General features: G+C 49.5%; 1 protein-coding gene across 1 annotated transcript; it reads right to left on the reverse strand.

Moving 5' to 3' along the window:
* Window positions 1–12,488: 12,488 nt before the first annotated feature.
* Window positions 12,489–25,720, reverse strand: LOC149435216 (cystatin-A1-like). The gene is made up of 3 exons (XM_089662892.1): window positions 25,627–25,720; window positions 16,030–16,131; window positions 12,489–12,778 (listed from the first exon to the last, which is right to left on the reverse strand). The coding sequence occupies exons 1-3, from the start codon at window positions 25,699–25,701 to the stop codon at window positions 12,650–12,652; spliced, it is 306 nt and encodes a 101-aa protein (XP_089519018.1). The 5' UTR covers window positions 25,702–25,720; the 3' UTR covers window positions 12,489–12,649.
* Window positions 25,721–26,454: the final 734 nt, after the last annotated feature.

A 26,454-nucleotide genomic window follows, 5' to 3' on the forward strand; every position in this document is an offset into this window, starting at 1 on the left:
ATCGCGCTGCTGCGCCGCTCTGCATTAGCGCAAACTGCGCATGTGCGGGAGCACGCCAAATGGCGTGCACCCGGAATGCAGCAACACTTTTGAAGCCGCCAAACGGCCATTGGCCGGGCGGCTAATGGTTAATATCGCCTCAGAAAGAATTTGTGCTAGAAGCCTTAGAGATGGCCATGGCCAACAGTTACTTCTGGCATAGTGGAGATTTTCACAATCAAATTAAGGGAGTAGCAATGGGAGCAAGGTATGCTCTGAGTGTCGCCAATATCTTCCGTATTAAATGGGAGGAAGAGGAGAACTTTCATAAGGAAATGCCCCAATTAAAAATATACAGAAGGTACATCGATGATATCTTTATTATTTGGGAGGGAGAAAGGTAAGAACTGGAGAACTTCCTATGTTCTATGAATACCGATGTTTATGGTTTTAAATTCACAAGAAACATAGAAAGGGAACCCTCGAAACTCAAAAAAAGCCTATGAAAAAGGTATCGGGGGCATCTCATGGGGCCCCCTACTGACCCCGGGTCCTCGGGTATTGCTCGAGTTTCCAAATGGTCAGTCCGCCCCTGGGGGGCAATATCTGTGATTTCCTGGCGACAGGGAGGTTTACCTACGAGAGCCTATTGCTGGTCTTCGATATTCATTTTACCAAAGCGTTACCTGACCACCTTAATCGGGGTCAGTTGTTTCTGGTGAGAAATTCGCCTCTTGTCTGCAGGTGGGGAAAGCGCACATCTGTTTGGTCTACGGAACTACATCTTCATGGGACGGCCACTATATATATTGTGTTTATCACACTTCATTTAGGAATATTACTAAATATTATTTGTTAGATATCGTAGAGAATATGTCTACCCCTATTCCATTAATGTGGCAAAGGATTCACATTTTGGTGGATGTTGAGAGTTGATTTGCTTTAATTTTTTTGATGCATGGTTGTATTAGCGCCTACTTATTCACGTTTTTATATGTCTCCTGTACTATGTCTGCAGTCCCTGACCGTCTCCTGTACCATGTCTGCAGTCCCTGACCGTCTCCTGTACTAAGTCTGCAGTCTTTGACCGTCTCCTGTACCATGTCCGCAGTCTCTGACCGTCTCTTGTAGCATGTCTGCAGTCTTTGACCGTCTCCTGTACCATGTCTGCATTCTCTGACCGTCTCCTGTACTATGTCTGCAGTCTCTGGTCATCTCATGTACTGTGTCTGCAGTCTCTGGTCATCTCCTGTACTATGTCCGCAGTTTCTGACCAGAGACTGCGGACACAATACAGGAGATGACCAGAGACTGCGGACACAATACAGGAGATGACCAGAGACTGCGGACACAATACAGGAGATGACCAGAGACTGCGGACACGGTACAGGAGATGACCAGAGACTGCGGACACAGTACAGGAGATGACCAGAGACTGCGGACACGGTACAGGAGATGACCAGAGACTGCGGACACGGTACAGGAGATGACCAGAGACTGCGGACACGGTACAGGAGATGACCAGAGACTGCGGACACGGTACAGGGGATGACCAGAGACTGCGGACAGTACAGGAGATAACCAGAGACTGCAGACATAGTACAGGAGATGGTCAGAGACTGCGGACATGGTACAGGGGATGACCAGAGACTGCGGACAGTACAGGAGATAACCAGAGACTGCAGACATAGTACAGGAGATGACCAGAGACTGCGGACACGGTACAGGGGATGACCAGAGACTGCGAGCACGGTACAGGGGACGACCAGAGACTGCGGGCACGGTACAGGAGACGACCAGAGACTGCGGACACGGTACAGGAGATGACCAGAGACTGCAGACCTTTGGGGAGGAAGGGGGAGCGGGTACCTGAATTTGACAGGTACCCGTTCCCACTTCTGTGGAGTTGTCCTCCCTTTAGTGTGGGCACCCGGCTGACAGCCGAGTGCCCAGTAAGCATGCGCGAGAAGCCTTGCGCTTTGTGAATGGTGACCTGTCATGTGTCCCAGAAGACGCCGGACCATTCACAAAGCGCAGCACTTCTCGCGCATGCGCAGTGGGCACCCGGCTGTCACAGATGCCGGCGCGGGAAGACTGTACAGCGCTGGACCAAGGAACAGGTAAGGTTCTGCTGCAGAGAAGAGCTGAGTGGCAGGCCCGGTATTCTGACGCGGTGGCAGAAATACCGGACCGGCCGCTCCATATTCGTTCCATAAGACGCACTGACATTTTCCCCTCTTTTTTGGGGGTAGGGGTGGGAGTGTGTCTTATGGAGCAAAAAATACGGTATTTGAAATGTTACAATTTTGGCCATATTCAATATTTTTCAATAAAAATATATATACAGTCAGGTCCATAAATATTGGGACATCGACAAAATTCTAACATTTTTGGCTCTATACACCACCGCAATGGATTTGAAATGAAACGAACAAGATGTGCTTTAACTGCAGACTGTCAGCTTTAATTTGAGGGTATATACATCCAAATCTGGTGAACGGTGTAGGAATTACAACAGTTTGCATAGGTGCCTCCCACTTGTTAAGGGACCAAAAGTAATGGGACAGAATAATAATCATAAATCAAACTTTCACTTTTTAATACTTGGTTGCAAATCCTTTGCAGTCAATGACAGCCTGAAGTGTGGAACGCATAGACATCACCAGACGCTGGGTTTCATCCCTGGTGATGCTCTGCCAGGCCTCTACTGCAACTGTCTTCAGTTCCTGCTTGTTCTTGGGGCATTTTCCCTTCAGTTTTGTCTTCAGCAAGTGAAATGCTCAATCGGATTCAGGTCAGGTGATGGACTTGGCCATTGCAGAACATTCCACTTCTTTCCCTTAAAAAAAACTCTTTGGTTGCTTTTGCAGTCTGCTTTGGGTCATTGTCCATCTGCACTGTGAAGCGTCCAATGAGTTGTGAAGCATTTGGCTGAATATGAGCAGATAATATTCCCGGAAACACTTCACAATTCATCCGGCTGCTTCTGTCAGCAGTCACATCATCAATAAATACAAGAGAAGCAGTTCCATTGGCAGCCATACATGCCCACGCCATGACACTACCACCACCATGCTTCACTGATGAGGTGGTATGCTTAGGATCATGAGCAGTTCCTTCTCCATCCTCTTCTCTTCCCATCACTCTGGTACAAGTTGATGTCGGTCTCATCTGTCCATAGGATGTTGTTCCAGAACTTTGAAGGCTTTTTTAGATGTCGTTTGGCAAACTCTAATCTGGCCTTCCTGTTTTTGAGGCTCACCAATGGTTTCCATCTTGTGGTGAACCCTCTGTATTCACTCTGGTGAAGTCTTCTCTTGATTGGTGACTTTGACACACATACACCTACCTCCTGGAGGGTGTTCTTGATCTGGCCAACTGTTGTGAAGGGTGTTTTCTTCACCAGGGAAAGAATTCTTTAGTCCTCCACCACAGTTGTTTTCCGTGGTCTTCCGGGTCTTTTGGTGTTGCTGAGCTCACCGGTGCGTTCCTTCTTTTTAAGAATGTTCCAAACAGTTGTTTTGGCCTCACCTAATGTTTTTGCTATCTCTCTGATGGGTTTGTTTTGTTTTTTCAGCCTAATGATGGCTTCACTGATAGTGACAGCTCTTTGGATCTCATCTTGAGAGTTGAGAGCAACAGATTCCAAATGCAAATAGCACACTTGAAATGAACTCTGGACCTTTTATCTGCTCATTGTAATTGGGATAATGAGGGAATAACACACCTGGCCATGGAACAGCTGAGAAGACAATTGTCCCATTACTTTTGGTCCCTTAACAAGTGGGAGGCAAATATGTAAACTGTTGTAATTCCTACACCGTTCACCTGATTTGGATGTAAATACCCTCAAATTAAAGCTGACAGTCTGCAGTTAAAGCACATCTTGTTCGTTTCATTTCAAATCCATTGTGGTGGTGTATAGAGCCAAAAATGTTAGAATTGTGTCGATGTCCCAATATTTATGGACCTGACTGTATATATATATATACAGTCATGGCCGAAATTGTTGGCACCCTTGATATTTCTCCAGGAAATCATGTATTTCTCACGAAACGTATTGCATTAACACATGTTTTGCTATACACATGTTTATTCCCTTTGTGTGTATTGGGACAAAACAAAAAAAGGGAGGAAAGAAAGCAAATTCGACATAATGTCACACAAACCTCCAAAAATGGGCTGGACAAAAGTATTGGCACCCTTTCACAACTGCGGATAAATAAGAATGTTACAAGCATGTGATGCTCCTGTAAACTCACCTGGGGCAAGTAACAGGTGTGGGCAATATAGAAATCACACCTGAAAGCAGATAAAAAGGAGAGACGTTCACTTAACCTTTGCATTGTGTGTCTGTCTGTGCCACACTAAGCATGGACAACAGAAAGAGGAGACGAGAACTGTCTGAGGACCTGAGAACCAAAATTGTGGCAAAATATCAACAATCTCAAGGTTACAAGTCCATCTCCAGAGAACTAGATTTGCCTTTGTCCACAGTGCGCAACATTATCAAGAAGTTTGCAACCCATGGCACTGTAGCTAATCTCCCTGGTCGTGGACGGATGAGGAAAATTGATGAAAGATTGCAACGCAGAATAGTCCGGATGGTGGATAAGCAGCCCCAAACATGTTCCAAAGACATTCAAGCTGTCCTGCAGGCTCAGGGAGCATCAGTGTCAGCGCGAACTATCCGTCGACATTTAAATGAAATGAAACGCTATGGCAGGAGACCCAGGAGGACCCCACTGCTGACACAGAGACATAAAAAAGCAAGACTACAGTTTGCCAAAATGTACTTGAGTAAGCCAAAAGCCTTCTGGGAAAACGTCTTGTGGACAGATGAGACCAAGATAGAGCTTTTCGGTAAAGCACATCATTCTACTGTTTACCGAAAACGGAATGAGGCCTACAAAGAACAAAACACAGTACCTACGGTAAAATATGGTGGAGGTTCAATGATGTTTTGGGGTTGTTTTGCTGCCTCTGGCACTGGGTGCCTTGACTGTGTGCAAGGCATCATGAAATCTGAGGATTACCAAAGGATTTTGGGTCGCACTGTAGGGCCCAGTGTCAGAAAGCTGGGTTTGCGTCCAAGATCCTGGGTCTTCCAGCAGGACAATGACCCCAAACATACGTCAAAAAGCACTCAGAAATGGATGGCAAAGAAGCGCTGGAGAGTTCTGAAGTGGCCAGCAATGAGCCCAGATCTAAATCCCATTGAACACCTGTGGAGAGATCTTAAAATTGCTGTTGGGAAAAGGTGTCCTTCCAATAAGAGAGACCTGGAGCTGTTTGCAAAGGAAGAGTGGTCCAAAATTCCGGGTGAGAGGTGTCAGAAGCTTATTGATGGTTATAGGAAGCGACTGATTTCAGTTATGTTTTCCAAAGGGTGTGCAACCAAATATTAAGTTAAGGGTGCCAATACTTTTGTCCAGCCCATTTTTGGGGTTTTGTGTGACATTATGTCATATTTGCTTTTCTGCCTCTGTTTTATATTTGTTCCAATACATACAAAGGGAATAAACATGTGTATAGCAAAACATGTGTTAATGCAATACCTTTTTTGTGTGAAATACTTGATTTTCAGGAAAAATATCAAGGGTGCCAACAATTTCGGCCATGACTGTATATATATATATATATATATATATATATATATATATATATATATATATATATATATATATATATATATATAGTTAGTCTTACATAGTTAGTCTGGCTGAAAAAAGACAAAAGTCCATCCAGTTCAGCTATTTATGAACATAGTATATACACTGTATTTTGAAATGTGTTTTTATTACAAAATATATGAAAAATATATTTTTTAAATACATTTCAAACATACTGTATGACTTTAAAAATACAAATCTACATTTTTGGAATGCATATTTTTAATATATGTAAAAATATATGTTAAAATTACTTTTTTTAAATATGTTTAAAAAAATCTGAAGAATATATTTAAAAAAAAACATTTTTAAAAATATATATTTTTTAAATATACCCTTCAGATTTTTTTTAACATATAACAAAAGTCATTTTAACATATATTTTTACATATATTAAAAATATACATTCCAAAAATGATTTGTATTTTTAAAGTCATACAGTATGTTTGAAATGTATTTTAAAAAAATATTTTTCATTTATTTTGTAATAAAAACGCATTTCAATATACAGTGTGTATATATGTATGTATGTGTGTGTATATATTGAAATATATTTTGAATACGGCTAAAATTGTAGCACTTCAAATATATTTTTCTTCCATGTGGGATCCTATAGGTGGTGGTGTATTTTGGTTTTGTGTTGCCCTAGGCAAGACTAAAATCGGACACCCCCCCGCATCTAAATTTGTCCCACCCCTTCCTGTTTATGATCCACCCCTTCATCTGTAAACCCCACCCCTTCCTATTTAGGCCCCACCTCTTCCTATTAGAGCTCCGCCCACTGACAACGATGGGGCGCTATTCCTCCCACTGACACCAATGATGGGACACTATTCCTCCCACTGACACCAATGATGGGGCACTATTCCTCCCACTGATACCAATGATGGGGCACTATTCCTCCCACTGACACCAATGATGGGGCACTATTCCTCCCACTGACACCAATGATGGGGCACTATTCCTCCCACTGATACCAATGATGAGGCACTATTCCTCCCACTGACACCAATGATGGGGCACTATTCCTCCCACTGACACCAATGATGGGGCACTATTCCTCCCACTGACACCAATGATGGGGCACTATTCCTCCCACTGATACCAATGATGAGGCACTATTCCTCCCACTGATACCAATGATGGGGCACTATTCCTCCCACTGATACCAATGATGAGGCACTATTCCTCCCACTGACACCAATGATGGGGCACTATTCCTCCCACTGACACCAATGATGGGACACTATTCCTCCCACTGACACCAATGATGGGACACTATTCCTCCCACTGATACCAATAATGGGACACTATTCCTCCCACTGATACCAATGATGGGGCACTATTCCCCCCACTGACACCAATGATGGGGCACTATTCCCCCCACTGATACCAATGATGGGGCACTATTCCTCCCACTGATACCAATAATGGGACACTATTCCTCCCACTGACACCAATGATGGGGCACTATTCCTCCCACTGATACCAATAATGGGACACTATTCCTCCCACTGATACCAATGATGGGACACTATTCCTCCCACTGATACCAATGATGGGGCACTATTCCTCCCACTGACACCAATGATGGGGCACTATTCCTCCCACTGACACCAATGATGGGACACTATTCCCCCCATTAATAACAATGATGGGGCACTATTCCTCCCACTGACACCAATGATGGGACACTATTCCTCCCACTGATACCAATGATGGGGCACTATTCCTCCCACTGACACCAATGATGGGGAACTATTCCTCCCACTGACCCCAATGATGGGGCACTATTCCTCCCACTGACACCAATGATGGGACACTATTCCTCCCACTGACACCAATGATGGGGCACTATTCCTCCCACTGACCCCAATGATGGGACACTATTCTTCCCACTGACCCCAATGATGGAGCACTATTCCTCCCACTGATACCAATGATGGGGCACTATTCCTCCCACTGACATCAATGATGGGGCACTATTCCTCCCACTGACACCAATGATGGGACACTATTCCTCCCACTGATACCAATGATGGGACACTATTCCTCCCACTGATACCAATGATGGGGCACTATTCCCCCCACTGACACCAATGATGGGGCACTATTCCCCCCACTGATACCAATGATGGGGCACTATTCCTCCCACTGATACCAATGATGGGGCACTATTCCTCCCACTGACACCAATGATGGGACACTATTCCTCCTACACTGACATCAATGATGGGGCACTATTCCCCCCACTGATACCAATGGTGGGGCACTATTCCTCCCACTGATACCAATGATGGGGCACTATTCCTCCTACACTGACATCAATGATGGGGCACTATTCCCCCCACTGATACCAATGGTGGGGCACTATTCCTCCCACTGATACCAATAATGGGACACTATTCCTCCCACTGACACCAATGATGGGGCACTATTCCTCCCACTGATACCAATGATGGGGCACTATTCCTCCCACTGATACCAATAATGGGACACTATTCCTCCCACTGATACCAATGATGGGACACTATTCCTCCCACTGATACCAATGATGGGGCACTATTCCTCCCACTGACACCAATGATGGGGCACTATTCCTCCCACTGACACCAATGATGGGACACTATTCCCCCCATTAATAACAATGATGGGGCACTATTCCTCCCACTGACACCAATGATGGGACACTATTCCTCCCACTGATACCAATGATGGGGCACTATTCCTCCCACTGACCCCAATGATGGGGCACTATTCCTCCCACTGACCCCAATGATGGGGCACTATTCCTCCCACTGACACCAATGATGGGACACTATTCCTCCCACTGACACCAATGATGGGGCACTATTCCTCCCACTGACCCCAATGATGGGACACTATTCCTCCCACTGATACCAATGATGGGGCACTATTCCTCCCACTGATACCAATGATGGGGCACCATTCCTCCCACTGACACCAATGATGGGACACTATTCCTCCCACTGATACCAATGATGGGGCACTACTCCTCCCATTGACACCAATGATGGGGCACTATTCCTCCCACTAATACCAATGATGGGGCACTATTCCTCCCACTGACACCAATGATGAGACACTATTCCTCCCACTGATACCAATGATGGGACACTATTCCTCCCACTGACACCAATGATGGGGCACTATTCCGCCCACTGACACCAATGATGGGGCACTATTCCTCCCACTGACACCAATGATGGGGCACTATTCCTCCCACTGACACCAATGATGGGGCACTATTCCTCCCACTGACACCAATGATGGGGCGCTATTCCTCCCACTGACACCAATGATGGGGCGCTATTCCTCCCACTGACACCAATGATGGGACGCTATTCCTCCCACTGACACCAATGATGGGGCGCTATTCCTCCCACTGACACCAATGATGGGGCACTATTCCTCCCACTGACACCAATGATGGGACACTATTCCTCCCATTAATAACAATGATGGGGCACTATTCCTCCCACTGACACCAATGATGGGACACTATTCCTCCCATTAATAACAATGATGGGGCACTATTCCTCCCACTGACACCAATGATGGGGAACTATTCCTCCCACTGACCCCAATGATGGGGCACTATTCCTCCCACTGACACCAATGATGGGACACTATTCCTCCCACTGACACCAATGATGGGGCACTATTCCTCCCACTGACCCCAATGATGGGACACTATTCCTCCCACTGACCCCAATGATGGAGCACTATTCCTCCCACTGACACCAATGATGGGGCACTATTCCTCCCACTGACCCCAATGATGGGGCACTATTCCTCCCACTGATACCAATGATGGGGCACTATTCCTCCCACTGACATCAATGATGGGGCACTATTCCTCCCACTGACACCAATGATGGGACACTATTCCTCCCACTGATACCAATAATGGGACACTATTCCTCCCACTGATACCAATGATGGGGCACTATTCCCCCCACTGACACCAATGATGGGGCACTATTCCCCCCACTGACACCAATGATGGGGCACTATTCCTCCCACTGATACCAATGATGGGGCACTATTCCTCCCACTGATACCAATGATGGGGCACTATTCCTCCCACTGATACCAATGATGGGGCACTATTCCTCCTACACTGACATCAATGATGGGGCACTATTCCCCCCACTGATACTAATGGTGGGGCACTATTCCTCCCACTGATACCAATAATGGGACACTATTCCTCCCACTGACACCAATGATGGGGCACTATTCCTCCCACTGACACCAATGATGGGGCACTATTCCTCCCACTGACACCAATGATGGGGCACTATTCCTCCCACTGACACCAATGATGGGACACTATTCCCCCCATTAATAACAATGATGGGGCACTATTCCTCCCACTGACACCAATGATGGGACACTATTCCTCCCACTGATACCAATGATGGGGCACTATTCCTCCCACTGACACCAATGATGGGGAACTATTCCTCCCACTGACCCCAATGATGGGGCACTATTCCTCCCACTGACACCAATGATGGGACACTATTCCTCCCACTGACACCAATGATGGGGCACTATTCCTCCCACTGACCCCAATGATGGGACACTATTCCTCCCACTGACCCCAATGATGGAGCACTATTCCTCCCACTGACCCCAATGATGGGGCACTATTCCTCCCACTGATACCAATGATGGGGCACCATTCCTCCCACTGACACCAATGATGGGACACTATTCCTCCCACTGATACCAATGATGGGGCACTACTCCTCCCATTGACACCAATGATGGGGCACTATTCCTCCCACTGACACCAATGATGAGACACTATTCCTCCCACTGATACCAATGATGGGACACTATTCCTCCCACTGACACCAATGATGGGACACTATTCCTCCCACTGACACCAATGATGGGGCACTATTCCTCCCACTGACACCAATGATGGGGCACTATTCCTCCCACTGACACCAATGATGGGGCACTATTCCTCCCACTGACACCAATGATGGGGCACTATTCCTCCCACTGACACCAATGATGGGACACTATTCCTCCCATTAATAACAATGATGGGGCACTATTCCTCCCACTGACACCAATGATGGGACACTATTCCTCCCATTAATAACAATGATGGGGCACTATTCCTCCCATTAATAACAATGATGGGACACTATTCCTCCCACTGACACCAATGATGGGGCACTATTCCTCCCACTGACACCAATGGTGGGGCACTATTCCTCCCACTGATACCAATGATGGGGCACTATTCCTCCCACTGACACCAATGATGGAACACTATTCCTCCCACTGACCCCAATGATGGGGCACTATTCCTCCCACTGACCCCAATGATGGGGCACTATTCCTCCCACTGATACCAATGATGGGGCACTATTCCTCCCACTGATACCAATGATGGGGCACTATTCCTCCCACTGACACCAATGATGGGGCACTATTCCTCCCACTGACACCAATGATGGGGCACTATTCCTCCCACTGATACCAATGATGGGGCACTACTCCTCCCATTGACACCAATGATGGGGCACTACTCCTCCCATTGACACCAATGATGGGGCACTATTCCTCCCACTGATACCAATGATGGGGCACTACTCCTCCCATTGACACCAATGATGGGGCACTATTCCTCCCACTGACACCAATGATGGGACACTATTCCTCCCACTGATACCAATGATGGGACACTATTCCTCCCACTGACACCAATGATGGGACACTATTCCTCCCACTGACACCAATGATGGGGCACTATTCCTCCCACTGACACCAATGATGGACCACTATTCCTCCCACTGACACCAATGATGGGACACTATTCCTCCCACTGACACCAATGATGGGACACTATTCCTCCCACTGACACCAATGATGGGGCACTATTCCTCCCACTGACACCAATGATGGGGCACTATTCCTCCCACTGACACCAATGATGGGACACTATTCCTCCCACTGACACCAATGATGGGGCACTATTCCTCCCACTGACACCAATGATGGGACACTATTCCTCCCACTGACACCAATGATGGGGCACTATTCCTCCCACTGATACTAATAAGAGAGAGAGAGGGGAGAGAGAGGGGGGAGAGAGAAGAGAGTGGGGAGATAGAGAGGAGAAGAGATAGGGAGAGAGATGGAGGGGGAGAGAGGAGGGAGGGAGAGAGAGAGGAGAGATGGAAGAGAGAGAGGAGAGGGAGGGGGAGGAGAGAGATAATAGAGAGAGGGGGGGGTGGAGGAGAGAGGGGAGAGAGAGGGGAGAGGAGAGAGGGAGGAGAGAGGAAAAGAGATAGGGGGAGAGAGAGGGGGGGAAGGAAGGAAGGAGGGAGAGAGAATGATGAGAGAGGAGGGAGGGAGAGAGAAAGGACAGAGAAGAGAGAGAGAGGAGGAGAGAGAGATAATAGAGGGGAAGAGAGGGGGGAGGGGGGCAGCCGTGGGGGAGCATGCAGGAGATGGATAGGGGAGGTGACTGGCGGTACATAGAGAGAAATGCGCGGTCCTCTATGTGCCGCCCGGCCCCCTCTCCAGCCGGCTCCTTGGCTGGCAGGTTCTCTGTCTCCTCACCCATGCTCGCCCCCGAGCACACACAAACCCGCCCGAGCACGCCCCCCCCCCCGGCCAAGCACAGCCCTTTGCAGTGACAGCACTGGTCCCTTCTGCCTGGAGGTGGTGCCGCCCCCCTGAAAAGTGCCACCCAAGGCAGATGCCTTGTTTGCCTCGCGGCAGATACGCCCCTGCCTATAGGCTGAAACCTACTTGGCTGCGTCTGATGGTAAATCCAGCTCAACGTGCAGATAACAAAAGATTTTATTCAGGGATCAATATTGGAAATACAAGATATGGTGAGAGGAGGGATTGGAGAGAAGTGCAGAGAGGAGAGATGAGGATTGCAGGACACAGTTGGATACAGAAGGGTCGCCCGTCATGCACGGTGACGTCTCCAACCCATTTTAGCAATCCCCAAGTTTATCGCCTTTTTTCTTATTCAGCTTGTAAGACGTCAACTGCGGCTCCTTGTTTTCATAAGGCAGAGGATTGAACACTTGAAGTTGGCAATAAGAGTCTTCTCCAATATCAACCTGAAAAAAAAATCAGAAAAAAGTTCACAAGAAACAAATGACGCCATTAATTTTGTATTTTCGCTGATATTATAGCAATCATACTGATGGGAGGTATATGAGGAATAACAGATGTGAGATACTCTGGTGCCTACATTAGATTGCAAGCTCCTGGGGGGCAAGGACTGACACAAAGACAGTAGTGTGTACCATTCTATGGTGCTGAACTGATGTAACTGATGCAATGTTGCATGCGCAGCGCTGTGGAGTATGACGGAGCTATATAAATGTATGACAGTGAGTGACTGTGGGGGAGGGGACATTAGAGTGTAAGCTCCTCTGGTACAGACACTGATGGGACTGTGGGGGAGGGGACATTAGAGTGTAAGCTTCTCTGGTGCAGAGACTGATGTGACTGTGGGGGAGGGGATATTAGCGTGTAAGCTCCTCTGGTACAGAGACTGATGTGACTGTGGGGGAGGGGACATTAGAGTGTAAGCTCCTCTGGTACAGAGACTGATGTGACTGTGGGGGGAGGGGACATTAGAGTGTAAGCTCCTCTGGTACAGAGACTGATGTGACTGTGGAGGGGACATTAGGGTGTAAGCTCCTCTGGTGCAGAGACTGATGTGACTGTGGGGGAGGGGACATTAGAGTGTAAGCTCCTCTGGTGCAGAGACTGATGTGACTGAGGGGGAGGGGACATTAGAGTGTAAGCTCCTCTGGTACAGAGACTGATGTGACTGTGGGGGAGGGGATATTAGAGTGTAAGCTCCTCTGGTAAAGAGACTGATGGGACTGCGGGGGAGAGGACATTAGAGTGTAAGCTCCTCTGGTACAGAGACTGATGTGACTGTGGGGGAGGGGACATTAGAGTGTAAGCTCCTCTGGTACAGAGACTGATGTGACTGTGGGGGGACATTAGAGTGTAAGCTTCTCTGGTAGAGAGACTGATGTGACTGTGGGGGAGGGGACATTAGAGTGTAAGCTCCTCTGGTGCAGAGACTGATGTGACTGTGGGGGGAGGGGACATTAGAGTGCAAGCTCCTCTGGTACTGAGACTGATATGACTGGCTCAGTGTTCTCTGTACAGCACTATGGAATACATCAGCGCTATGTGTCCTGTGGAGCAGGGGCGGACTGACCATTTGGACACTTGGGCACTGCCCGAGGGCCCGGGGTCAGTAGGGGGCCCCATGAGATGCTCCTGGTACCTTTCATAGGCTTTTTTGGGAGTGGTTTGAGTGTGGGCAAGGACACAGGGGCCCCATGATCCCCTATTGTCCGGGGGCCCCATGAGTTGTCAGTCTGCCCCTGCTGTGGAGGATGGCAGTGTTGGACAGGGGGTGAGGGGCAGTGGACTGGGAGGGAGGCCTTGTGACCAGGGAGAATAGGTGTTATTTCGGGGGTGGGGTGGGGGGGGGCAGAAAGGCACTATGCTTGGGAAAGAAGGGATGGATGTCAGGAAGCACCTAGGGGGTGTTACTTTGGTGGGAGGTAATGTAACTTAGGAGAGTGAAATTTGATAGCAGAATGAGAAGGTGGGGGTAGATGCCACGACCTGTGGTGGTGGTGGTGGTGGTGGTGGTAAGGAGGTGCTATGAAGGAGTAGTGAAAACAGCAGTGGGGGGTGGGGAGTGATGGGTGAGGGACAACAATGCTGGATAGAGTAGTGAAGAGTGGAGAACCAAAGCTTTTGATGAGGGGGTGAGGAGCTGGGACCAAAGTGTTGGATGAGGGGGTGAGGAGAGGGTACGACAGTGTTAGATGAGGGGGTGAGGAGCGGGGACCACAGTGTTGGATGAAGGGGTGAGGAGAGGGGACCACAGTGTTGGATGAGGGGATGAGGAGCTGGGACCAAAGTGTTGCACGAGTGGATGAGGAGAGGGTACAACAGTGTTGGATGAGGGGGTAAGGAGCGGGGACCACAGTGTAAGATGAGGGGGTGAGGAACGGGGACCACGGTGTTGGATGAAGGGGTGAGGAGCAGGGGCCACAGTTTTAGATGAGGGAGTGAGGAGCGGGGACCGTAGTTTTGGATGAAGCGATGAGAAGCGGGGACCACAGTGTTGGAAGAAGGGATGAGGAGCGGGGACCACAGTGTTGGATGAGGGGGTGAGGAGCGGGGGACACAGTGTTGGGTGAGGGGCGGGGACCGCAGTGTTGGATGAAGGGGTGAGAAGCAGGGGCCCCAGTTTTAGATGAAGGAGTCAGGAGCGGGGACCGTAGTTTTGGATGAAGGGATGAGAAGCGGGGACCACAGTGTTGGAAGAAGGGATGAGGAGCGGGGACCGCAGTGTTGGATGAGGGGGTGAGGAGCAGGGGACACAGTGTTGGAAGAAGGGATGAGGAGCAGGGACCATAGTGTTGGATGAGGGGATGAGGAGCGGGGACCGCAGTGTTGGATGAGGGGGTGAGGAGCAGGGGACACAGTGTTGGGTGAGGGGCGGGGACCGCAGTGTTGGATGAAGGGGTGAGGAGAGGTAGGGGACATGAAGGGTAGGGAGGTAGGGGACAGCTGACCTTGTTAGACAGAGGTTTAAGGAACCCAGGTTTTGGATGGGAGGGCGAGGTGTGGGGGGCCACTACTGTATGGGTAACTGAGGAGTGGGGGGAACACAGTGATGAATGGTAGAGTGAAGATCTGAGGTTTGCAGAATGAAATGGATAGAAGCATGAAGAGCAGCTGATTGCAGTTTGGAGGGGGGGGTAAGGAGCAGACTGCAGTGGCATTGGATGGAGGAATGGGTAGCAGGGGACAGCAACAATGGATTGGGGAGTTAGGAACAGGGGAACCATAGCGTTGGATGGGGTAGTGAGGAGTTGGGGACTACAGCTTTGCCCGGTGGGGTGAGGAGCAGAGGAGAGGACAGCAGCTTTGGATAAGGAGATTATGAAGCAAATGACCACAGCTTGGAATGGGGGGTGTGGGGGCCAGCAGCATTACAAGTAGGGGCGACACAGGAAAACAGCATCTAAGGAGGGAAGAAGCAGGGAGCCACAGCGTGGAATGTGGGGTGAGGAGCAGAGTGGGGGGGGGGGCATTTGAAAAGGGGAGAAGAGAGGGTGGACGTGGCATGCAATGGAGGGAGGAGTAGGAGGCACCAGTGCCTGATGGGGTGTGAAGAGCTGCCCTCCTACAACTGACCTTCTCCATGGTTGTCCTGCCTGACATACCTCCACTGTGTAGATGTCGCACATAATGTGCCTCTCCTGGTAAGAACACAATTCTGCCCTAGACTGACAATATCGTTGCATAAAACCAACATTACCTCAAACCAGTAGTTCGTTCCGCCAACAACCTGTCTACAGACACGGAGTCCCTTAAATTTAGAAGGGTTTTTCCCGGACTGTTTCATAAACTGATCTTTCACCTGAAAGCAAAAAACAAACTGCATCAAGTTTGGAATGGCCCAAATTTAGAACCATATTCAAAGTACCAGATGTAATACAGTCATTGAAGCAGAGGAGCCGACTAACCAGAGAGTTACTGCAGGTCCTGCACAGTGCAGCTGACAGCAACTTCAGGACAGAAGCCATGTATTCAGTAGAATCTGAAGAGTTGGAGAACATTGAGGGTACAAAATCCAAAATGGACTGCAGGCAGTCAAAAAAAAAAAATTTTATATATATATTATTATTATACAGTATTTATAAAGCGCCAATAGTTCGCTCAGCGCTGTACATTACAAAGGGAGACAGAACATGTGACAGAACAATACCAATACAATGCAAAACATGAGGGGATCAAGGGCCCTGCTCTTTCGAGCTTACAATCTAGGAGGGAGGGGATGGTGGCACAGGAGGAGATAGCTGTGGGGGATGGAGTGGTAGGAAGAGTGGAGGAGGTCGGCAAGTTAGCAGGGGGTGGGGTAGGCTTCCCTGAAGAGATGGGTTTTCAGGGTGCGCCTAAAGGAGAGGAGAGTAGGTGATAATCTGATGGGTTGGGGCAGGGAGTTCCAGAGGATGGGTGACACCCTGGAGAAGTCCTGGAGGCGGGCATGGGAAGAGGAGACCAGGGAACTAGAGAGAAGGAGGTCTTGTGAGGAGCGGAGTGTGCGTGTTGGGTGGTACTTGGATATTAGGTCAGAGATGTAGTACGGGGCAGTATGGTGGACAGCTTTGTACGTCAGCGTTAGGATTTTGAATTTGATCCGTTGCGCAATCGGAAGCCAGTGGAGGGATTGGCAGACGGGGGGTGGAGGACACTGAGTGGAGGCCAGTGGAGGGATTGGCAGAGGGGGGTGGCGGAGACAGAGCGGTTGGAAAGGTGAATGAGTCTGGCAGCCGTGTTCAGGATGGACTGAAGAGGGGATAGCCAGCGGCGAGGCAGGCCAGTGAGGAGGGAGTTGCAGTAGTCGAGTCGTGATATGATGAGGGAGTGGATGAGCTGTTTAGTGGTTTCTGGGGTAAGGAACGTGCGGATTTTGGCGATGTTGCGGAGGTGGAGTCTGCATGTTGCGGAGGTGGAGTCTGCATGTTGCGGAGGTGGAGTCTGCATGTTGCGGAGGTGGAGTCTGCACGAGTTTGTTAAAGATTGGACTTGGGGCTGGAAGGATAGGTTGGAGTCCAGAATGACACCCAGTACTCTGGCCTGCGGGGCGGGTTTGATGGTAGCGTTGTTGGATGTGACGGAGAAATCAATGTGGGGTGGTGTCCGGGCTGGGGGGAAGACAAGAAACTCGGTTTTGGAGAGGTTCAATTTAAGGAAGTGGAGTGACATCCAGTCTGATATGTCGCTCAGTAGGTGTGTGATTCGGGCGGAGACCGAGGGGGTGAGGTGGGGGGTTGAGAGATAGATTTGTGTGTCGTCGGCATAGAGGTGGTAGTTGAAGCCGTGAGAGTGTATGAGTTGGCCAAGGGAGGAGGTATAGATGGAGAAGAGAAGGGGCCCGAGGACAGAGCCTTGAGGGACCCCAACAGAGAGGGGGAGTGAGGGGGAGGTGGTAGCATTATAGGTAACGCTGAAGGAGCGTTGTGACAGGTAGGATGAGAGCCAGGAGAGAGCAGAATCTCTGAGGCCGAGGGAGTGTAGTTTTTTGAGGAGGAGGGGGTGGTCGACTGTGTCAAAGGCCGCAGAGAGGTCAAGGAGTAGGAGCACTGAATAGTGGCCATTAGCTTTGGCGGTTAGCAGGTCATTGGAGAGTTTGAGTAAGGCAGTTTCGGTGGAATGTAGGGGACGGAAGCCGGACTGTAGGGGATTGAGGAGGTTGTTGTCGTTGAGGTGAGAGCATAGGCGGGTGTAGACTAGGCGCTCGAGGAGTTTAGATGTAAATGGGAGCAGGGAGATGGGTCTGAGGTTATTCGGGTCATTGGGGTCCAGGGAGGGCTTTTTAAGTATGGGGGTGATGTGTGCATGTTTCAGAGGGGAGGGGAAAGTGCCTGAGGAGAGGGAGAGATTGAAGATGTGGGTGAGGGAGCGTAGGATGGAGGAGGAGGAAGGTCGTAGGAGTTGTGAGGGGATAGGGTCGAGGGGGCAGGTGGTGAGGCGGGCATCAGAGAGGATCTTGGAGACTTCCTCGATGGTAGTAAGGTCAAAGGTGCGGAGTGTTGGAGGAGCTTCAGTATGAGGGATGTAGGGTGGGGTGGAAGAGGAGGTCAGAGCAGTGGTGGGGCCGTGGGAGAGGGGTGATGAGGGGGTAGTTGAGTGAGGGTGAAGGGGGTTGGAGAAAGTTTGAGCAGCGACGAGGTCCCTGCGGGTTATGTCGAGGGGGAGGGGGGATAAGGGGGTAGCTGTGTGAGAGGGGACAGGTTGAGAGGGCGTGTGAGTTGCGGCAATGTCCTTGCGAATTGTGTCAATTTTGTTTTTGAAGTGATTGGCAATCTCAAGGGCAGTGAGTGAGGTGCTGGGTGGAGGTGGGGGTGGAGAGAGTAGAGAGTTGAAGGCAGAGAAGAGTCGGCGAGGATTGGAGGAGAGGGCCTTGATGAGGGTCAAGAAGTAGGCCTGTTTGGCAGCATGGATGGAGGAGGTGTAGGTGCGGAAGGCAGATTTGTAGCGGGTGAAGGCTTGTTTGGATTTGGTTTTGCGCCATAGTCGCTCTAGGGCACGACTTTGTCGTTTGAGGGTTTTGGTGTGATCAGTCTGCCAGGGCTGGAGCGGTCGGGGTCTGATGTTGCGTGTGGTTAAAGGCGCTAGTGAGTCAAGGGCTGTTGAGAGCGCATTGTTGTAGGCGGTCAAAGCCAAGTCGGGGCAGGACGGGTGGAGGATGCGGTCGTGGAGTTGATCAACTGCGGAGTGGAGGGAGGCAGGGTTAAGGTTGCGGAGGTTACGGCTGGTAGTAGTGTGACATTTGGAGGGGTAGGCGTTGGAGGACGAGGAGATAGAGAAGGTGATCAGGTTGTGGTCAGAGAGAGGGAAGGGGGTGTTAGTGAGGTTGTGGGGAGCGCAGCGGTTGGAGAAGACAAGGTCCAGGATATTTCCGTCACAGTGGGTGGTGGATTGTATGCACTGTGCAAGTGCAAAGGAGGAGGTTAGGTGGAGGAGACGGGCTGTGTCCGGGTTGTCGAGGTTGACAGGGATGTTGAAATCCCCAAGAATTATGGTGGGTAGCTCAGAGGAGAGGAAGAAGGGTAGCCAGGAGGAGAAGTCATCCAGGAAGTGAGGTATGGATCCAGGAGGCCGGTATATCACAGCAATCTTCAGGGGGGTTGGGGAGAATAGTCGGACGCAGTGGGCCTCGAAGGAGGAGAAGGATAGGGAGGGGGGGTTTGGGAGGACTCGGAAGGTGCTCTGCGGTGACAGGAGCAGACCAACCCCACCACCTTTACGACCGTTAGGCCTGGGTGAGTGGGTCCAGGTGAGACCTCCGTAGGAGAGTGCAGCAGGGGAGGTAGAATCAGTGGGCTGGATCCAGGTTTCCATGATCGCTAGGAGGTTGAGGGAGCGGGAAACAAAGAGGTCGTGGATGGCGGTAAGCTTGTTGCACACCGAACGGGCGTTCAGGAGTGCACATGAAAACGGGGGGGAGATTTTAGGGAGCAGGGGGACAGATACTAAGTTTCGGGGGTTGCAGTAGGACGTGGAGGTGGGAGGGTGTTGAGCGGGTGAGGGAGGTGGAGGGCCAGGATTCGGGGAGATGTCCCCTGCGGCTAGGAGGAGGAGAAGGGTGAGAAAGGTGGCATGGGAGCGGGATGTGCAGGAGTGTGAGAAACTCCTAGTGGAGGTGTTGGGGTCAGTGGGAGAGAGGAGTAATAGGAGGAGATGGTGGGTGCCATAGAGGGGTGAGGGAAGCAGTGAGGACACGATATACAAATGTTTGGGAGGGGCAGAGGGATATAGTGAATGGATTTTGGGAACGGAGGAGAGGAAAATGAGAAGGAGGAGTGGAAGAGACATTGTGGGGAGGTGAAGAGAGCAGTAGTAGGGAGATGATAGCAGTGAGGGGGAGATGTACAGGTTGTGGGGTGGAGCAGAGGGGTAGAGAAATGAGATTTGGGAACAGAGGGTAGTAATATGATGAGAAGAGGGGTGTATCATATAAAGGTACACAGAGTGGGTCTCAGGCATGTAAGAGGTTTCCCAGGGTGTTTGCTTGCAGTCTTCCATATATATAATATATGGAGCATAGGTATTTTTTGGGGGGGCTCCCTGTGGTCAACTTACAATACCCCAGCTGTCTGTGAGGTGGTCTGTGATTTAGCGACGGGGGGTGCATTACATTGCTGGATGCTGTGATTAATGTGAAACAATTTCTGAGGACAGTAATTATATTAATTAAGTGAGTACAGTAAGTATAATTATTCCCCTTGGAGGGGGCCTCCAGATTCCTCCATAAGTCCCCCCATATTACCCCCCCCCTCTTTTTTTGAGCATCAGAGGTCAGAAAGAGGTGTTGGTCCCTTCAATAACACGACAAGGTGACTTTACAAGGGGTGGGGAAGTCCCCTTGCCAGGTACCCCCTAATGTTGAAAGGCATGTGGCCTGGTTTGATAGAGGAATGAGGGGGGGGGGTGCATGCTCACAGCCCTCCTATTCCTGGCCACCTAGGCTGCTGCTGCAGAAGAGAAGAGGGATGTACTTGTTGGTCTACTTGGATAACACCATCGTCTTTGGCAGAACCCTTGAAGAGGTTTCATGAGGAGGGACTGAAGTTGTCCCTTGACAAGTGTTTTGTCACTTGAGTGCATTGTTTCTGCTGAAGGAGTGGCTACAGATCCCAAGAAATTGAAAGCTGTTACCCCCTGGCCAAGACCAAGCTTCCTGACCAAACTGAGGTCATTCTTGGGGTTCAGCTCCTATTATTGAGAGAATTGGCAAGATAGCCTGACCCCTCAATGAGATACTGAGGAGTGAGAGATTGGACTGACCCCTCAATGAGCTGCGAAGGACTGAAATACTAGCCTGACCCCTCAATGAGCTACTGAGGAGTGAAAGACTGGCCTGACCCCTCAATGAGCTACTGAGGCGTGAGAGACTGGCCTGACCCCTCATTGAGCTACTGAGGAGTGAAATACTAGCCTGACCCCTCAATGAGCTACTGAGGAGTGAAATACTAGCCTGACCCCTCAATGAGCTACTGAGGAGTGAAATACTAGCCTGACCCCTCATTGAGCTACTGACGAGTGAAAGACTGGCCAGACCCCTCAATGAGCTACTGAGGAGTGAAAGACTAGCCTGACCCCTCAATGAGCTACTGAGGAGTGAAAAACTGGCCTGACCCCTCCATAAATTACTAAGGAGTGAAAGACTGGACTGACCCCTCAATGCGCTACTGAGGAGTGAGAGACTGGCCTGACCCCTCAATGAGCTACTGAGGAGTGAGAGACTGGTCTGACCCCTCAATGAGCTACTGAGGAGTGAGAGACTGGTCTGACCCCTCAATGAGCTACTGAGTAGTGAGAGACTGGTCTGACCCCTCAATGAGCTACTGAGGAGTGAGAGACTGACCTGACCCCTCAATGAGCTACTGAGGAGTGAGAGACTGACCTGGCCCCTCAATGGGCTACTGGGGAGTGAAATACTAGCCTGACCCCTCAATGAGCTACTGAGGAGTGAAATACTAGCCTGACCCCTCAATGAGCTACTGAGGAGTGAAAAACTGGCCTGACCCCTCAATCAGCTACTAAGGAGTGAGCGACTAGTCTGACCCCTAAATAAACTACTGAGGAGTGAAAGACTGGCCTGACCCCTCAATGAGCTACTAAGGAGTGAAAGACTAGCCTGACCCCTCAATGAGCTACTGAGGAGTGAAAAACTGGCCAGACCCCTCAATGAGCTACTGAGGAGTGAAAGACTGGCCTGACCCCTCAATGAGCTACTGAGGAGTGAGAGACTGAGGAGTGAAAGACTAACCTGACCCCTCAATGAGCTACTGAGGAGTGAGAGACTGAGGAGTGAAAGACTGACCTGACCCCTCAATGAGCTACTGAGGAGTGAAAGACTAACCTGACCCCTCAATGAGCTACTGAGGAGTGAAAGACTGGCCGTCAGGAGATGGTCAGAGACTGCAGACATACTACAGGAGACGGTCAGAGACTGCGGACATGATAAAGGAGAAGGTCAGAGACTGCGGATATAGTACAGGAGACGGTCAGAGACTGCAGACATACTACAGGAGAGGGTCAGAGACTGCGGAAATGATACAGGAGTTGGTCAGAGACTGCAGACATACTACAGGAGACAGTCAGAGACTGCGGAAATGATACAGGAGTTGGTCAGAGACTGCAGACATACTACAGGAGACGGTCAGAGACTGCAGACATACTACAGGAGACGGTCAGAGACTGTCTAATCTGCACACAGAAGGAGAAAACTCACTGATGATCATGAGACTTCTGTAGCAGGAAGACGTGTGAGACATGTGTGTGACATGTGTGTGACATGTTCTTAGTGACGATCATCAGCTGCTTCTTGTGTAGAGTCCTGTGTGTGGCGCTGTCCTGTGTGGTGTGTTTGATCTAAATGGGATCATACCTTCTTCATACTCATCCTCTCCATCTAGCCTCCAGCATCTTCTGCTCAAATGTGGTGGGCTGGGTAAGGGGCGGGTTACAAATGCTGATTGACTAAGGAGGTGGTGGGAGGCGGAGCAAGTTATCAGCAGTCACTCCCTCCCACCCAGATGAGCAGTGCTATTGGTTGACGACACTGGTCTGTGCCTCTCCCTGAAAGTTGGGGGAAGGAAGAGGGGGAGGAACCGGTTTTCATCTGCTGCAGAGAGCCGTACAGGACATTGCTCTGCAATTGCTTCCCACCCGCACACCACACCGATCCTTCTGCTGTCTGGGCCCCCCTGTATGCCCGGTCCCTACCCTTCCAGGATGTATTATATCTGCTGCCTTTTTAATCGCTTCCCGTCTGCCCTATAGCAGAAATACTCCTACAGGGCGGCACGGGTGCGCAAAATCACATATATATACATGATTTTGCATTTCTGTGTAGGGGGCGAGCATGAGGAACGCGTACGCCCTACCCACACGGCTGTCAGTCACCAGGTCCTGGCCTGTGATTACTCGCCGGCACTCGGTGATTGCCAAGCATCTCCGACGGGGGGGAAGGGGAGAACTGTTTGTAAACAAACAGTTCTCCTCCCTGTCAGCTCGGGCACATTACACAGCACAGCCATCCAAAGCAGTGTGCTTACAGTGAAGCACACAGACACCGCCCACACAGTAAAACACTCACAGAACACAGTTAACCCTTTGATTGCCCCTCACATTAACCCCTTCCTGCCCAGTGCCATTAGTACAGTGTCAGTTCTTTTTATTAGCACTGATCACTGCATTGGTGTCACTGGGGATGTTAGTGACACTAAGTCGGTTCCTCCCCAGTGTCAGAATTCCCGCCGCAGTCCCGCTATAAGTCGCTGATCTCCACCATTACTAGTAAAAAAAAATTTTTTTTAAAATCCCAGCATATATACCGCCATTTGTAAACGCTATAACGTTCACGTAAACCAATTAATTTACATGTGTTGGGATTTTTTTTTTTAGCAAAGAAATGTCACAGAATGCATTTTGGTTTAAATTTATGATGAAATTTGATTATTTCAATATTTTTACTGGACATGTTTAATAGCAAAAAGTCAAAAATATTGTTTTTTTTCTCAAAATTGTCGGTCTTTGTTTTATTTTTTTTCTAGCACAAAAAAATAAAAACCGCACAGTCGATCAAATACCACTGAAAGAAAGCTCAATTTGTAGGGGGAAAAAAGGACTTAAATTTAATTTCGGTACAGTGTTGCATGACCGCACAATTTTCAATTGAAGTAACGCAAAAAATGGCCTTGTCAGGAAGGGGGGGGGGAATCCTCTGGAGGGTGAGGGAATTACTTAGATTACTAGGCAGGCAGATCTATGTGCTCTCCTCTATACTATTGGAATTCTAGAGTGGAACCTCTACTACCTGACATGCTGGGATTTATATATGACTTTGCTGCATAATATCACTTTTTTCTTTTTTTTTTCCCCTCAAATTTATGTCCCCCAAATCCCCCCTTCTAGAAAAATCCCCCCCAATCCCGCCTCCTAGCACAACCCCCTCCAAATTACCCTTCACAAAATAAATCCTTCATCCAAACCCAAATCCCCCCTCCTAGCATAAATCCCCCCACCCAATCCCACCTCCTAGCACAAATCCCCCTAAATCCCTCCTCCTAGCACAACCCCCTCCAAACTACCCTTCACAACACAAATCGTCATCCAAACCCAAATCCCCCCTTCTAGCATAAATCCCCTTCCAATCCTGCCTTCTAGCTCAAATCACCCTAAATCCCTCCTCCTAGCACATACTCCCCCCCCCCAAACTACCCTTCACAACACAAATCCTTCCTCCCCACCCAAATCCCCCCTCCTAGCACAAATCCCCCTAAATCCTTCCTCCTAGCACAACCCCCTCCAAATTACCCTTCACAACACAAATCCTTCCTCCCCACCCAAATCCCCCCTCCTAGCATAAATCCCCTTCCAATCCCCCCTCCTAGCATAAATCCCCCCTCCTAGCTCAACCCTTCTCAAACCCACCTCTTAGCACAATCCCCCCTCATAACACAAATCCCCCCCCAATTTCACTCTCCTAGCATAAATCTCCCCCTCAAATCTCCCCTAGCACAACCCACCCCAATCCCCCCTCCTAGCCTAACACCCCCCCCAATCCCCCCTCTTAACACAACAATCCCCCTCAATCCCCTCTCCTAGCACAACACCACCCCAACCCAATCCCCTCTCTTAGTACAAATCCCCCTCCCATCCCCTCTCCTAACACAAATCCCTCTAATCTCCTGTCCTAGCACAAACTACCCCCCCCCCCCACCCAATACCCCTCCCAGCACCAATTCTCTTTCTTCCTTCAATCCCCAACCTAGGACACATTCCCCCAAATCCCTTTTCTAGCTAATACCCCTCCAAATTACCCTTCCCAGCATAAACTCCTCCTCCCTTACCCAAACCACCCCCCTTTTAGCAAAAACCCTCCCCCCACACCTCCTTCCTACTAGCACATATATTCCTTCTCCTAGCACAATTCCCCCCCACCATCATCCCCATTTCCCATCCCAGCACAAACCACTCATCTCAGCACAAATTATTGTTACCCCCCCCTTCATTGTGTACAGTTCTCCTGACCTGTAACCTTTTCTCCACCCCCAGATCCGGCCATGGCGGAGTGTAGGGAACCAGCAGCCATGGCTGTGCCCTAGCTGGCAGTGTCCCTTAGGCGGCTGCCTAGTTCACCTAGTGGTAGCACCGGCCCTGGAGGAGCGTAGGGAACCAGCAGCCATGGCTGTGCCCTAGGTAGCAGTGTCCCTTAGGCGGCTGCCTAGTTCACCTAGTGGTAGCACCGGCCCTGGGGGAGATATAGGACTAAATCACAACATCTAGCCAAAAAAAATACTTTACAGTTCCCCTTAGGATTAGTAACTCGATTGTTTACCTGCTTAAGAATATCTTGTTCCTCAGGAGTGAGTTCACTCGGTTCACTCCATCCCCCAGGTGTTCCTCCACTCATTTTTGCACAGAGCTCAACAGACTAAGTATATCAGACAGTACGTGGGCTCGTATATATATATTTGTGAAGGCTGTACCATTGCAGGGAGGACAGGGGTGTCTAATAATGAGGTTACTCTGCATGGCATCTACAAGAGAAACCAGTTAGTAGACTTTGGAAATTACACGGTGTGAATCTAGTGGCTGATGCAACAAGGTCTTTTTTATTAATTTAGCACCCCCCCCCCCCAATCAGCATAATGGTACAATCAGCCTGCAGATCCCTGGAGGGAAATTTGAGGGTGGCACCCGGGTCTGTGCACTTTACAAGTTGGATATGGTCCCACCAAATTCATGAATTTTATCATTTATAAGAGTTTGGCATAAGCCTACTTCTATAGGTGTGCCTATATAATTAATATTTCCACACGATAAGAACCTGAATATTTATATTGTTCTACAAGATTTACAGTATATCGCGCCAACAGTTTGCACAGCAAGTTACAAATTAAAGCGAGACAGTACAATTACAATAAAGAACCGTCTAGCTGCCCCTCTAGTGACCCACGGCACAGGTTCCCCCAGAGGGCAGAGTCTAAGTCCCTTGTTCACCAGGGCCCCTGATGGTGGGGATGGACTTGGAGTAAACCGAGACAAGGTTGCGGCTCCGGAGTACACCTACCCGTGGTAGAGGAGTCCGCCAGGGGCTCCTGCAGGAATAGAGTCTGATGTGAAGAGGTGGATATGCCCAGGCCAGGTGGATGGATGGATGAGC

This window comes from Staurois parvus, unplaced genomic scaffold, assembly GCF_062004578.1.
Source record: "Staurois parvus isolate SC_StPar_1 unplaced genomic scaffold, SC_StPar_1.0 ptg001583l, whole genome shotgun sequence".
Classification (NCBI taxonomy): domain Eukaryota; kingdom Metazoa; phylum Chordata; class Amphibia; order Anura; family Ranidae; genus Staurois; species Staurois parvus.